Source organism: Molossus molossus, unplaced genomic scaffold, assembly GCF_014108415.1.
Source record: "Molossus molossus isolate mMolMol1 unplaced genomic scaffold, mMolMol1.p scaffold_m16_p_1, whole genome shotgun sequence".
Taxonomy (NCBI): domain Eukaryota; kingdom Metazoa; phylum Chordata; class Mammalia; order Chiroptera; family Molossidae; genus Molossus; species Molossus molossus.
In genome coordinates, this window is record NW_023425344.1 from 225,833,724 (window position 1) to 225,849,784 (window position 16,061).

General features: G+C 49.1%; 1 protein-coding gene across 9 annotated transcripts in view; it reads right to left on the minus strand.

The window, feature by feature from the left end:
* Window positions 1–16,061, minus strand: part of DPF3 (double PHD fingers 3) — a 256,139-nt gene that overhangs the window by 169,856 nt on the left and 70,222 nt on the right. For 3 of the 9 annotated variants that reach the window (XM_036267863.1, XM_036267881.1, XM_036267873.1), the window contains exon 1: window positions 1,137–1,297. The exons of 2 other annotated variants lie outside the window; for them this stretch is intronic. In XM_036267863.1, the coding sequence (XP_036123756.1) occupies window positions 1,137–1,297 (161 nt within the window). Of the gene's footprint in view, window positions 1–1,136; window positions 1,313–6,820; window positions 6,899–16,061 lie in introns of those variants that run through there. 4 more of the 9 variants (XM_036267829.1, XM_036267810.1, XM_036267837.1 and 1 more) reach the window with 4 other exon arrangements.

A 16,061-nucleotide genomic window follows, 5' to 3' on the forward strand; every position in this document is an offset into this window, starting at 1 on the left:
GTCATTGCACCTCGTTCCAGTAACAACACCTCCATTTTCCTACAGGGACCCACCTCTCCCCCATCATCAGCGGAATACAATCAACCCCACTCCACCCCTCAACTTCAGAGACAGCTTGTGACCCAGCCCAGCCAATGAGAAAACCACTTTCCCAGGTCTCAGTGATTGCTTTAAGAGTGAACATGAAGTCTAAGGCAAGATAGTTAGGGTCAATCCTGGAAATTTGGGGTGAGGGGGTGCTTTCTTTCTCTAGGCATGAAAAGCTAAAACAATCATGTCTCTGAAGCTGCTGGGAGACACCCCGCAAGCAGGCTCTCAGCAGCCAATGTACAGGAAAGCAGAAGTGAGCAGGGGGAGGTGGAGGGAGCCCAGATGGCTGCGTTGAGCCCCTGCACCCAGCCCCGAGCGAAGCAGACACACTCCTGCACTTTCAGTAACAGGAGCCCGTGCACTCCTCTTTGTGCTCAATCAGTTCAAGTTGAGTCTCTTGCCATTTGCAACCTTAAAAAGCCCTGACTGACGCACATCCCAGTTTACACAGCAGACTCTGCACAAGGCTGAAGGGGCCAGGGCCCCACCAAACACCTCCCGGCTGCTCAAACTCAAATGTTCTGGAGGTAAAGGTGGTTCGCTGTGCCATAGGTGCCACATAGCAAAATGAGAGGAGGGCAGGGAATGCAGATGGCAGCTCAGCGAACTGCACTCTTTGGCTCGCCACAGTCCCCACCACTCCCTACTGTCTTTACAAAGCCCATTTTCTTCATTTACTTTACCTGCCTGATCCCTTTAAGTTCATAAGTGTACCATCCCTTATTGGATGGATCCATCAATCAATGGATCAATAATGGATGAATAGATGGGCTGATAGGCAAGTGCTTATGTGTTTATTTACAAATTGAGCCTACATACAAACAGGCATGACACAAGTGAACAATAAAACCCTCAGATCGCTGTAGTCAGGGGACCATTTGATAAAATGGGAAAGGAAATAACCACAGACTTACTTTCACTTGGAATGCTGGGGGATGACTCTCTGGGTAGCACTTACCCCAACAGTTCTCCTCCTTCCAAACCTGGGTGGTTAACACAATCCCACCAATTCTGCAGCACAAGAAGAAACCATTCCTGGCACTCACAGGCAGATACCGCCGATGAAAAACAGGCCCTGGGCAGCGCCTCTCCTCAGTCCCCAGCATCTACTTGGATCTAGGCAGCAGCCACAGGAACACAAAGGGGCTACAGAGGATGCAGGTGCTGTGTTTTGGCGTCTGGACTTGGAGTGATTACAGGCAAACATCTACAAACGAATCACACCAAACACACTGTGAACCAGCCATTGTGGTCATGCACGCTCACGGTGCAGGCAATTGCTTAAGAAATGCTATACTGTTCAGTCCAGTGTGAATCATAGCTCCCTGCTTTGTTGTCTTTGTGAAGTCATCACAAAGCTCTGAGCAGAAGAATCCTTCCAAGGATTTCCAAGGAGTGAGCCCATCACCAGATGGGTTCAGCTGTCTCTGCTCAGGATATGGGTGCCCAGTGGGGTCAGACCAGGAAAGCGGCACCCACACTGAATACACCAGGACAAGGCCAGGTCATGCTAAGCATGCCACCCCACATGTGAGGCACAAACACATGCGAGGGCTCTGGACCTCATCCCTCCTTACAGCCAGGGAGTGAAGGCATAGAACAGGGGGAGAAAACAGAATCGCACATAAATGCTCCAAGGACATAAGAGAAGGGAGAGTAGCTACTGAGGGGTAAGAAGTACCAGCTTCCTCAGGAATAATCCCTGCCAGGCATCCACCTTTGGGGTGACTAGGTCCCACAGCCAAGAAAACACAAGCATGCGATAAACCGTAGAAAATCAATTCCTGCTGAGGAGCAAAGAGAGTGGTGCCAGCAAAGGGCAGCCTGCAGGTACCAGCCAGCTAACGCTCCCTCGCCTGCTGCCAACAGGAGCAGCTGAGTAGACAGGATCGTCACTGGCCCCCTGAGACACTACAAAACAGATGACACACATGGTCCCTGCCTTCAACATGTTTGTATGTTTGAGAGAGACAACAAGACCGGTGAGTGGAGAGTCACACTAGACTGTATCCAACTTGGGAGTCAGGAACCTGGGTTCATATCCTGCTCTGTTGCTTTGGGCTTGAAGCCCATCACTGAGTTTTCTGGGTTTTAGTTTCCTCCCCTGTTAAGTGAGACCCCTCACAACTCATCAGTTCTGTGAGTTCCTGGTTCTCAGGTCAGCTGATCCTCCAGGGCCTGTCCAGTGTTCACAGGCTATGCTTTTGAGAGTCATGTAGGTATTAATGTTCAGAATTAGCTGAGAGCCGGAGCAGAGATGTTATGCCCCCCATTCCTTGCCCCCAAACAGCCCCAGGCTGGGAACACACTCTGGATGGTCCCCGAATACATGTCTTTTCAGCCCTGGGTGTGTCTTAACTTACCAAGAGGAAAGAATTTGGATTCTTTCTAAAATATATACAAAGGGAATGCATTTGTTTATTTAACGAATGTATTTTCAGATACAACTGGGTAAGAAGAAAAGCTAACGCCATTCTCTTCCCGGCTCGTGTGAGGGCTACCCCTCCATGGCTGCAGGCTCAATCCCCAGTGGGGCACACAGGAGGCAGCCGATCAATGTTTCTCTCTCACATCGATGTATTTCTCTCTTTCTCCCTTCCTCTCTAAAAAATCAATAAAGACATTTTTTTTAAAGTGGCTCCCATATTAAAAAAAAAAAAAAAGAACAGGATTCCCAGTTAAATTTGAGTATTAGATAAAATAAAAACAACATTTTTATGACATTTGCCTTCCCAGGCAGCACAACTGAGGCAGGTTCCTTCCAAGGAGAGAAAAGTCCTGCTCTCCTCTAAGCTTGTGCTCACAGAACCCAGTGGCCCTTGTGTCCCCTGGGTTCAGTGAAGCCTGCCTTTTCCTCATTCAGGGTGAGGTATGGTAACATAGGTCATCATCCGATCAGATGGCAGTGGTGCTTGGTCCAAAAACTGCTTATGGCTGGGTCAGAAACATTTCTGTAAATGGACTACTGGCGCCAATACACAAGGATCTGGTCAGGAGGGGAGGGAGGAGAGAGGGAGAAATGTGAGACAGGTATTACCATAAAAACCTCCGAGGGACAGCTCAATTTAAGAGGCTCATTACAGGGAGGGAAAAAAAAAATAAAAAGCATCTCCTGGCAATAGCTGACGCATGGACCATGAAGATCTGGTTCTATTGTCTAGCTGCAACTGACAAGCTCAGCATGTACCCAGCCCTGCACTTCATCAGGGTCAAGTGGACCTAACGACACCTGTAGAGTTTTTACCAGCTTACCTGGGCAGCTCGAGTGGAAGTCCACAAGGGCAGCCTTGGGCCTTGGTGCCTTTTTTTCTCATACACACACACACACACACGCACGCGCGCACACTCATCATCCAGTCTAGGAGCCATGGTGCCTCATGATGAGCACTCAGTGAGATTATAGTGAAGAATGAATGTGAGTGAATGAATGCCTACATTATTCAACATGTCCCAGAAAGTATCCTAAGCTTTTTGCTAAAGAGGGTTCTGAACAATTTAAATGAGATATGTCCAGTGCAAGAGATCGGCCTGGATGACCTCTGAGGGTCATCTGCAATACCCCGCCTGTCATACTCAGGCAAATAACTTCATTCAGAGAATTTTAAGTATTTCCTTCAACATCCTAGCTCAGCATCTGTGGTTGAAGTCCTCAGACTGTGCCCAGCACTCGGTGATAACCCCAAGAGAGAAGGGTGCAGAGAAGCCCAAAGCAGGAACTTGGTGAGGAAAATGAGAGACAAACAACTGGAGAAATAGGGCACAGGTGGGTAGGGACCCAAAGAACGGAGGAAGAAAACTAATTCAGGATACAGCATGGCACTCACAGAAGCACAAAGATCCTCCTTCGGGATCCACACTGCACCCCCCACCAGCGCCCTCCCATCATTCTAGGTAGGACAGTGCTTCTTTGTGGAACAGAACAATAGGTACATTATCCCAACCCATAATTATCCTAGGAGAAGTGATAGTGGAGTCAAGGCCTTACACTGGAATACTGGATACTATCCCACAACAACAGTACAACAACAACAGCAATCCATAGAATCCCTAATTGCAATAGACTGAAAACTGCCCCAAACCACTACCCTTTCACATGTATATGAGGTTGGGATGGTTTTTCTTTTCTCATAATTCTTTAAGTACAAGGCCTTCTTTCTTTGGAATTGATAGCATTTGAGGGGGAGGGGCCAGGAGATTCTGTTTTCTTTCCGTATGGAGGCAGAAAGCAGAGGAAGTCGCAGGCGCAGGAGAAAGTGCCAAGGCTGGGGTATGACACCCGGGAAGCCCTCAAAGGGAGTGGAATCTAATTCTAAGTGAATCCATGCTACTAAAGAGATTCCTGAAAACTACTCAAATGAAACTAGTTTCTAGGGACTTTCGTATAAACTACATAGAACCCTGGAAAAGACAGTACCCCCCCCCAAGAAACAAAAAAATTGAATTGTCATCTCTCTGCCATAATTAGCTGTTTCCTTGGTTTAGTCAATAAATGTGTGCTCCATGTCTGCCACACACGGAGTCAGCCGCTGGGGCAAGTACCCAAGAAGTCCTTCTTCCTCTCTGACCCTTACTTTCCTCACATGCAAAATGAGAGTCCCTGCCAGACCTGGAGACACACTGGCTTCTAAATTCCAGGTGCAGCCCTGGCCAATTTGGCTCAGCAGTTAGAGCCTCGGCGTGTAGACCAAAGAGTCCCGGGTTCGGTTCCCGCTAAGGGCACGTACCTCGGTTGTAGTTTGTCCCCGGCCCCGGTTGGGGTCATGTGGGTGGCAGCCATTTGATGTGTCTCTCTCTCTCTCTTCTTCCCGCTCTATCTGAAGATAAATACAAATGAATGTCCTCGGAGGAGGATTAAATAAATATGTAAATAAATAAATAAATAAATAAATTCAGGTGCAGTGGCAACCTGGCATGGGACCTGCCTCCACAGGCCGTCACTGAGAGACCTGCTCCTCCTAAAACCAAGATGGAGCCTGAGCTACAGGGCGAAGGAATGGCAACAGCCAGCACAGACACAGGCCGGTCTCTGTGTTCCCTCACAGCGGCGGTGTGGAAATAGGATGGTTTTTTCAAACGTGACTCCGGTGTCTAAAGAAAAGGTCTCTCTTCACTCTGAAGGGGACCCCTGGTCCTGAACTCCCCCCGCATGAGTTCCCACCTCGTCTGCACTGCAGTCAGGGCTTCTTCTCGGTCAGCTTCAGCCTCTACACCCCTCGCCGTCCCTTCTTTCACCTTCTTCCCACGGCCAACGCAGGAGCAGCGCCGTCCAAGCCCCTCTCTAGTGTTAAGGCTGTGACTGCGCCCAGCTGGTGTGGCTCGGTTGGCTGAGCGTCATCCCGTGCACCATGAGGTCACTGATTCTATTCCCCATCAGGGCACATGCCCGGGTTGTGGGCTCGAGCCCCGCTGGGCACTTGCAAGAGGCAGCCGGTCCATGTTTCTCTCTCATCGACGTTTCTATCACTCCCACTCCCTTCCTCTCTTTCCAAAAAAAGATGACAACTGAGACTAAACAAACATGACCAGGCAGCACGGCCCAGGAGAGGAGCCAGGGCTTATGGGAAGAGTTCTCACACTGTCATCACAAGCACCCTCCAGAAAGAACGCCATGCGCACAGTAAAGCTATGGTTGTAACTACACTTCCTCTAACCCTTTCCTGGCGTTAAGTACTTCTCCATCCCGCCGTTCAGGGCAGCGTGTACACATGGGCTGCATGCGCTGGTTGCAACTCTTTCTTTTTCCTGAATAAATCCTTTTTGGTGACAAACCCCCTAGTCGATACTGTTTCTCAGTCAACACTAGCAATGATCCAACCTCATTCCTTACATTTACTGAAAACCTCCTCAAACATACTCTAATATTCTCTTCTGTCCATTCTCCTCAGCAGCCACTGTTTCGTACTGGCTCATTTCCTCCTTGTCTCTCCATCGCCTGGTCATCATGCTATTTGATGACATTTGGCAGCACTGACCGTGTATTTCTTGGAATTCTGAGGCGTGATTCTTCTAGCTGCTCATCTGTGTCTCTCAATGAAGGTTCCTTGCATCCTGTGCTCAGTGCTGGGAACAGGGCAACGAGTAAGAGCCAGTCCGCACCCTGTGCTCACCTCCCCAACTTTCACCTACATCAGCCACCGACTTGAAAGGACTCAGAGAGCCTCACTCAGTACTTCCTGCTCAATCCTACAAATTTTGGAAAAACATTTTACATAGTAATAATTTTTTTCATTGGGAAAGACAACCTGTTCTTGTGATCAACACTATTCTGGAAGTGTGGAAATCTCTAATAAAAAACCAAATGACCCTCTGAAACGTGACATTATTTTGTATGTCATTGTCTCCCCCAGGTTCTCTGCCCACTGCCCACTCCCCCTCTGGCACTTTGCTTCTGTGCCTCACAACAGTCCACTGTATTAGTCTCCTCCAAGTTGTGAGCTCTTGGAAGGCATGGAGTAGACTGGTCTCTTTATATTTATTTTTTTTTTCTTTATTGATTTTTAGGGAGAGAGGAAGGGAGAGGGAGAGAGAGATAGAAACATCGATGAGAGAGAATATCGATTGGCCGCCTCCTGCATGCCCCCCCACTGGGGATCAGGCCCACAATCTGGGCATGTCCCCTGACAGGGAATCGAACCGGCAGCCTCTTGGTGCGTAGGTCGATGCTCAACCACTGAGCCACACTGGCCAGGCAACTGGTCTCTTTTTAGTCCCCATACTGCCCAGTACTTACATACTTGTTGAAATGCAGCAAAATCGGGAAGAAATTTGTCACCAAATCTCATCTCTACATGACTCCTCAGAATTGTCTGTCCCTTTGGAAGACTGTTCCCAGGTCTAGCATGACCCAATGGAGCACTTGCCTACCTGCAGGGTGAAGGAGATGAGTTTCCTCTGAACTTAGACATTTCAGAGGCCACCATCACCCCACACTGAAGCGTCCAAGCAGCCCACAAGCTGGACATCAGGGATCTTGAAGCAAATATTTCACCCATTTAGGACATGAACAAATGACATGAGTTTGTATCACTTAGTAATTCTGTAATTGCCTTTCTTACTCACTGTATGCCCTTGGGCAAACTCCTTAAAATATTTGTTTTCCATCAATAAAATAAGGATTGTTGTAAGGATTTGACAGATAAGCACTAGGGAAGCACTGTGCTTAATATGTAGCAGAGGCTCAATAAATACTTCATTATCGTTGTTGTTATTATTATTGTTGTTATTGACAGGTCAGAAAGGGTACATGAGCTTGACTCCAACATAGTTTTGATATTGCCCTTTGACTTGGCTAGTTTTGACAGAAGGGTCTTTGGATAATGCCTAAAAAATAAACCACTAAGCCCAGCTGGTGTGGCTCAGGGGTTGGGTGTTGACCCATGCACCAAGAGGTCAGGGCACATGCCCAGGCTGTGGGCCCGATCCCTAGTGGGGGGCATTCAGGAGGCGGTCAATCAATGTTCTCTCTCACACATCGATGTTTCTATCTCTCTCCCTCTCCCTTCCTCTCTCTAAAATCAATATAAGAAAAATATTTAAGAAACAAACAAACAAACCACTTAAACTCTCAGCTGTTAAAAAGTACCAGGTAATATGAGAAACAGGCACTGGCTTCCCCTGCTTCCCTGAGGTCACCCTACCCTGACCCCAGGGATGGAAAAAAATATGCTCAGAAGTGGGGTAAGGGGTGCAGTGGGCCTTGGGAATGGAGTAAAGGTCTGGGATAGAGTGAAAATTAGGAAAGGGAAGGATCAGAGATGAATAAATGTCTGGGGGCGTAGATCAGAAATGGGGTATGGGTCAATGTTGGAGGGTGGCAGAAATGAGGTGAAATTTAGGACCATCTGATTGATGCTCATAATAATCAGATTAATTTCTCACAAACACCCCTACAATGTCAAAATGTGCTGCTGTGTGAAGGAGTGGGAGGGGAGGAAGAACTCAGCTCTGACCTGAGTGAACTTTTTTTTTTCTTCCTTTATTGATTTCTAGAGAAAGGAAGGGAGAGGGAGAGACAGAAACATCGATGAGAGAGAACATCGATCGGCTGCCTCCTGCACGCCCCCTACTGGGGATTTGAGCCCACAACCTGGGCATGTGTCCTGCCCGGGAACCAAACCGGCGACCTCCTGGTGCATGGGTCGACGCTCGACCACTGAGCCACACCAGCCGGACTGAGTGAACATTTTTAATAAACAAGGTATTTTGAACTCAAACAGTAAAAATCACTATGCTAATCAAATCCCACAGGTCCTCTTCCACAAGTGGGACTGGCAAGAAGGTCCTAGCAACTAGCTCGACGCTCAGGATATGGTCAATTTTGCATTCCAAGGACAGGAGTTTTCCAAATTAAAATTTTAATAGTGTGTGAAAATAGTTCACCATTTACTTTTAGGATGAGGCAGTGTTTAGAGTGTCAGCCTGGAAATCCAAGCCAGTTTTCAGGGATGCTCTCTGTTCTGGGAGGGGAGGAAATCAGCCTCTTGCTTCTATCCAGATCCCCGAGATCTTGAATCCAGAGAAAGAGGGGACTTGAACAGCAGCTCCTACCAGAGAACCAGCTAGAGGTTCCTGACCTTACAGGATATACTTCCAAGAGTATCAAAATCCTGTTGATTTGGGATCCAGCCTCACCCACGACTTGCTGTGCAAAACTCCGGGAAAGTGACTTCACCTCTCTGATCCTCTTTGCTCAGCTGTCTTTCTGGACAAGCTTAACTTAGCAGTGTCTTTCAGCGCAAATATTCCTTCAGTCAAGAAATGTTCACTGAGTTCCTGCCACATGTCAGGCTCCCTTCTAGACACTGGGAATTCGGCAGGTTCCTGGCTGGTGGGCCTTATATTCTAGCCCCTACGAGCCTGTGAAATCGACACCCTGCATGTGGTGTTCCTATATCTCAGAAAAGGAGGTGGGGCAGGGGCTCCATAGAATAGAACTTAACACATGGGTGAGCAAGTCATTGTTGCCCAGTTAGTAAAGGGACAACACTACAACTTTTGTTCAGGTTGCTGGAATGGACTGTTTTTAGGAGGGTTTTTGGTGGTGGCGTTTTATTCTGACGAGGGTGCAGAATGGAACCGTGGGTGCAGGAAAGGGAAGGACGTTGAGAAAGGCAGAATGAGTGCAGAGGAGGACAAATGGGGGGACAGGGTGTGTGGTTCGACAGGGAGCCCGCAAGATCACCCCATACTTTGGCCAGGGTCCCTCCAAGGTTTGCCCTGGATTGTTTACTCCCTTTCAGTCACGGGAAAATGTCAACATCAAAAACTTCAAGATCAACACTAAACAAGGCTTAGGTCTGCCCGGCCCTGCCCTGCTGCTGCCTGGTGGCACCAGGCCTGGTCCCTCCACCAAGGGCCTTAGGGCAGTGCGGAAGGAGGAGGAACTCGAGGAGCTCCAGAAAGGCAAGAGGCTGGCTGGTCAGCAGGAGCCAACAAGCCACGTCTCCCAAGCCTTGTGCAAGCCCCTGGCCTCCACGGAACTTCTGGGGCGGCTCGGGAAGAAGGAGTGGGGAGGGCACTGGGGGTTTTGTAAAGGTGGGAAGCAGAACACACTGCACCCTGAATTTCAGAACATCAGCCACGGTGAAGGCGGCCTGGGTGGAACAGGAAGGCAGGCCCTGGGGAGAAAGCAGTCCCCTGGGGGTGGCTCTCAGTCCTTTGTGTGTTTAAGAGTCTCTGAGGTGCTGTTTGGAAAGGAGATTCGCAGCCCCACCCTGCTCTTCTGATTCAGTAGGTCAGGGTGGAGACCAGTCACCGGACTGCTCACTCACCTCCACAGGTAATTGTGATGCAAGTGAGCACTGCCCAGCCTCTGAGACACCCTGCGGCTAAAGAGAGTGGAACTGGCCCGGCTGGTGTGGCTGAACCCCTGCACCAAGGGGTTGCAGGCTCAATTCCCAGTCAGGGCACATGCCCAGGTTGTGGGCCTGATCCCCAGCGGGGGCATGCAGGAGGCGGCCAGTTGATGTTCTCTCTCATCGATGTTTCTATCTCTCTCTCCCCGTCTTCCTCTCTAATACCAATAAAGGGAAAAAAAAATTTTTTTAAAGGCGGGGGTGGGGGGTGGATTGGGGCACAAATTCCACACAGGGGAAAACATCAGGTGAAGATAAAGGCAGAGGTCGGGGTGATGCTGCTACAAGGCAAGAGATTCCAAAGGCAGCCAGCCAACCGCCGGAAGAGAGGCCTGGCACAGCCTCGGGCGGAGCCCACCTGCCAACACCTGGATCTCAGACCTCTGGCCCCAGACTGAGGCAAACCCATTTCTGTCTAATCCTCTCAGTTTGTGACAGGTTGTTACAGCATCCCTAACAAACGAATACATCCATAGCCTTATCACATTTCCTCACCACACTCAACATCAATGCGAAAATCAGAAACTTCCAGAAAGTCACCCTGTTTACTTTTCTATCCAACAAACTGGACATCTCAGTGGAAGAATGCAAAGATGAACCAAATCGAGTCCCTCCCCTCCAGGAGCTCACAGGAATGCAAATGTTTGTCACTTTCCAGTTTATAAAACACTGTCTCATACAGTCCTGGGCGGGGCACGCTAAATTGGGGGTGTGGGGCTGGTCACTGTTATCATTCTGCAGAAGGAAAGGGAGAGTTCTGGGGCGTCTGGGGCCTGCTCCAGAGCACTCTGCTACTACGTGGCAGAGAAGCAACCACAGAGAGGACTCCGGGGCCCAAGAAGACCCTGGGGCCACTGTTTCCTTTGACTCGGCTTTGCCTCTCCTGCAAGAAGCCGCGGCACTGAGGCAACTGGAAAGAAGTTGCCAGAGTTTAAGACCTGTTCCAAGGATGCCCCAGTAGGCAAGAAGGGAGGCCAGCAGGGGAGAACAGAGCCTGGCACCCTCCACCCTTCTCTCAGTCCTTCCTCACGGCTGCAGTGCCCGCCACCCCTCCTTGTTTTCTCCCCACCCCCAGCCCTCCCCTCTGCCCCAGGACCCCAGCCACTTCTGTCTCACAGCCCCCAAGGGTAGGTTCCTGGTAACGGTGCCACCCAGTGTTGTCAAAATATCAGGCAGCCGGAAAGAATTCCCAAATGCAATCTGTGCGCCTCCACCGCTCCTGCATGACTGCGGCTGCGCGGCCAACAGCTCTGTGCTAGGCCGTTTCTGGCTGGTATTTTAGGAGCTGGGAGGGGCTTAGAGGCGTCATCCTTGGCAAGTCCTCGAAGGAGGTGGAGGCAAGGAGAACCAACCCAGAATGCTTCCCATGAAGTCACAGAGGGCCGCCAAGCTGCACTTCGGAATCCCTGGAGCCCTGTTAGTGGGCAGAAAGGGCACCGGGCCTGGTGGGCAGGCCTGGCCGGGCATAGAGGCCTTGCAGGCTGGGGAAGGAACTCATGGGCAGTGGGAGTGAGGCCTCTAGAACAAAAATTATCATGGATATACTTTTCCTGCTGACGCAGAACAGTGTGTAATGGGGGGGGCGGGGGGGGGGCAGGGGCGGTGTGCTGAGCAGCCAGGACCTGGCCCTGTCTCTGTTTGCCTCTGAGTTGGCAGAGGCAAGGCCCATAGTGACCAGAGGAAGGACTAGAGGGCAAAGGCCCAGAGGCAAGCAGACAAGGCTCCCTGAGAGGGGTCTGAGGATAAGGGCATTCCAAGTGGCCAGGGGGATGGCAGCAGGGAACTTGACTCCAGGTGCCCTCTGATCTCCCAGACACACTCCAGCACCTCACATCCTGAGCTTCCACAGTGCCCTTGTTTCCTCAGGGGCTGTTTCTGAGCCCAGGAAGGGGAGCCAACCCCCAAATCTGGGACCAAAACAAGGTCTGGTGTTCCTTTGTCCCCGATGTGCTCCACTCCATACTTCTTGAAGAAACCGGAGGGTTTGGGGAAAGTGCAGGTGGGGAGGGGCTGTCAGGGGCCAAAAGGTAAAGCTGGTGAAGAATTCTTTCCCAGAGTCACCTGGTGACAGGAAGTTTTGGGGTGCAAAGCAATGCTGCTCAGGTGAGGGACACGTGGGGTCATCCTGGGAGCACGGAAGCCCATAAAACCCTAACGGGATTCAATCTGGAGGGAAAAACCTCAGCTGAGAGAAACTGCTGAGGGCTTGCAGCTTTTAAAGCCCTTCCAGCAAAAGGATCTTTGGAAGCTTTGCAAACCCTGACCACGCAGCCCGTCAGCCACAGCCCGGCTACGGTGCCGAGGGCGTTTGTGCTAAATCAGAACAAACCCACACACGAGTACTAGTCCTGACCTCCCCCTGACACCCATGCCTTTCCTGTCTGTGTGCCTGCTTTCCCCCAAAATTACATTTTCTCAGAGCTGCAGGGGCCAAAGGGAGCTAGTGGGCCAGGCTGCAGTTTCAATCTGCAAAAATGGAAATAATGAAGCTGTGATTGTAGAGTTGGTGGGAGGACTAGTGAGAGCATGTATTTGAGGTGCTGATCGCAGAGCTGGGGCAGGGGTCCATGAGGGCTAGTCCCCCACCTCCCACCTTTCTCTCCAGGGGCTTTCATCCCCATAGTCAATGGGTGGGGGATACAAATCAATAGGAGTTTAACTTAAAAGTTAGGAAGGCATTGACCGGATGGTGTGGTTCAGCAGTTGAGCATCGACCCATGCACCAAGAGATCACCGGTTCAATTCCAGGTCAGGGCACATGCCCAGGTTGTGGGCCCGGTCCCCAGTGGGGGGAGTGTGGGGGACCAATCAATGTTCTCTCTCATTGATGTTTCTATCTCTTTCCCTCTCCCTTCCTCTCTCTCTCTGAAATCAATAAAGAAAAAATATTTTTAAAAAATTTGGGAAGGCATAGTTATATAAAACCACCAGTCACAAGTTTAATAAAACCCTCTCTGATCCAGAACACCTGTCAAACCACCCACCTTTCCCCACCTCCAGGTGGACAGTCTCTTGGCTGGCAGACTTCTTTTCGCAGGACCACTATGTCTAACAACTCCAGGTGGGTGCCACCCAGGTTCTATTCTCTGTGCCCTGAAGGGAGCACCATTCAACAGACTAGCATCTCAACACTGCCCCCAAGTTGGGCCACGTTGCAGCCCTGCTAAAGCCCTTCTTCAGTGTGACCTCCCTCGGGAAGCCTCATCTGAGGCCTCCCATGGCCTCTTCCTTCACTGAATGCCAACAGCAGCTCATCTGCACTTCCTTTATGGAGACTATCAAACTCTGCCTTTATCACACTTGGGGTGTGTGTGTGTGTGTGTGTGTGTGTGTGTGGTCCCAGCAGGTGTTGGATTTTCGAGTTGACATTCAATATTATTTCATATTACTTTCAGGTGTACGGCACACTGGTCTGACATTTATATAACTTACAAAGTGATCCCCCCAATAAGTTTAGTACCCACCTGGCACCATACATAGTTACTACAATATTATTGACTATATACCCAATGCTGTATTTTAAGGATCTTACCTTTATATTCCCTGAAGTATCTAGCAAAACGGCTAATTTAGTTTGTAAAGTCAGCATTACCTTACAAAATCTAGTCAAAGACATTACCAAAAAAAATTTTTAGCAACTCGGTAATGAGAAGACAAACAATCCCATTTTTTTTTAATGAGGAGAGATTTGAACAAACTCACCACAACAGAGCACAGACAGCTGATAAGCAGATGAAAATGTGCTTAGACTCATTAGTCAACAGAAAAATGTAAACTAAAACCACGAGCTATCACTCCCACTGAAATAGCTGAATTTAAAAGATTGATAAGACTTCCGGTCAAGATGGCGGCGCAGGTAAACGCGGTATCGCGTCCTCCCACAACCACATCAAAGTTACAACTAAACTACAGAACAACCATCATTCAAAACCGCCTGAAATCCAGCTGAATGGAAGTCCTACAACTACGGAATTAAAGCAGCAGCCACATCCAGACTGGTAGGAGGGGCGGAGGCGGACGGGCTGGTCCCACACCCACGTGTGGCGGATAAAAATCAGGAGGACACCTGGGCTGGGAAGGTCCTTCCTGAGGACTGAGGGGTCCCTGTCCCACACCAGGCACCCTGCTCAGGGTTCCAGTGCCAGGAAGAAAAGTCCCCATCACTTCTGGCTGGAAAAACCAGCGGGAACTGAGGCTCAGGGAAGCTGAGGCGGCTGGAGCCCCAGGCAGCTCCTTAAAGGGCCCGCACACAGACTTATCGGACTCTCTCCCTCTAAGCTTGGAGGGGAGGCGCTCGAGGTGCGCCAGAGACATACAGGGAAGAACTGAGCTGTTTGGCACTGGAGCGAGGGTTGGAGAGGCAGCCTTCTCCAGGACAGAGGTGCTGTCGGAGGCCTTTGTTCCTTTGGTGAGCCCTTCCCTGGGGCGGCAGACAGAAGCCATATCTGGGACTCCAGCCACCTGGCTCACACTGGTAGCCCCGCCCTGGTGATTCCCTGAGGCCCCGCCCCACCCAACTTTCAGGCCCACCCAAGCTGTTGCCAGTTGCTTACCCATAGGATTGGCCTGTCTTGGATCCTGTTTCAGGTTTTCCTAAATTCTTTCAAAAAAGCAGCATCTGGTCTCAGATAGCCCCATACCTCTCATTAAGTAATACACAGAAACAAACACAGAGAGGCAGCCAAAATAAGGAGACAAAGAAACAGGTCCCAAATGAAGGAACAGAACAAAACTCCAGGAAAAGAACTAAGTGAAATGGAGATAAGCAACCTAACAGATGCTGAGTTCAAAATACTGCTTATAAGGATGCTCAATAAATTTAGTGAGGGCCTCAAGAGCATTAAAAAAGACCAGTCAGAAATGAAGGCAGCACAGTCAAAATGAAGGAGGCACTAACTGAAATAAAGAATAATTTACACAGATTCAATAGTAGAGTAAAGCCAAGAAGCAAACCATCGATTTGGAATACAAGAAAGCAAAAAACGCCCAACCAGAACAGAAAAAAGAAAAAAGAATCCAAAAAATGAGGAGAGTGTAAGGAGTCTCTGGGACAACTTCAAGCGTGCCAACATTTGCATCTTGGGGGTGCCAGAAGGAGGAAAGAGAGAACAAGAAGTTGAAAACCTATTTGAAACAATAATGGCAGAAAACTTTCCTAACTTGGTGAAGGAAACAAACATACAAGTCCAGGAAGCACAGAGAGTCCCAAACAAGATGAACCCCAAGAGGCCCACACCAAGACACATCATCATCAAAATGCAAAAGGTTCAAGACAAAGAGAGAATCTTAAAAGCAGCAAGAGAAAAGCAGTTAGTCACTTACAAGGGAGTTCCCATAAGACTGACAGCTGATTTCTCAAAAGAAACTTTGCAGGCCAGAAGGGGGTGGCAAAAAATATTTAGAGTGATGAAAAGCAAGAACCTACAACCAAGATTACTCTATCCTGCAAAGCTGTCATTTAGAATCGATGGCCATATAAAGAGTTTCCCAGACAAGAAAAAGTTAAAGGAGTTCATCACCACCAAACCGTTATTATATGAAATGTTGAAGGGTCTTTTTGAAGAAAAAGATAAAATATATGAACAAACAAAATGGCAATGAATACACATCTATCGGCAATAGAATCTACAAACAAAATGAACAGGCAGAACAGAAACATTTTCATAGATACAGAGAATATTTTGTTGGTTGCCAGATGGGAGGGGGGTTGGGGGAATGGGTGAAAAAGGTGAAGGGATTAAGAAGAACAAATTGTTTGCTAGACTGACAAATCTCAAAGAGAAGGGGGTGGGGGAGGGGGAAATAAACCAAAGAACTTATATGCATAACCAATGGACACAGACAACAGTGTGGGAAAAGGCGGGAGGGAGGTGGGAGTGGGGAGGAGGGGGTCAAGGGGGGAAAAATGAGGAACATCTGTAATACATTCAACAATAAAGATAAAAAAAGAAAATAAAAAATAAAATGCAATGGAAAGCAAAAAATAAAAACAGAAAAAGATTGATAATATGAAGTGCTGGTGAAGATGCATAGCAACAAAAATGCTCATGCACTGCGGAAGGAAATGTGAAAGGGCGCAGCCGCTTTGGAAAGGAGCATGGCCACTGCTTATAAAGA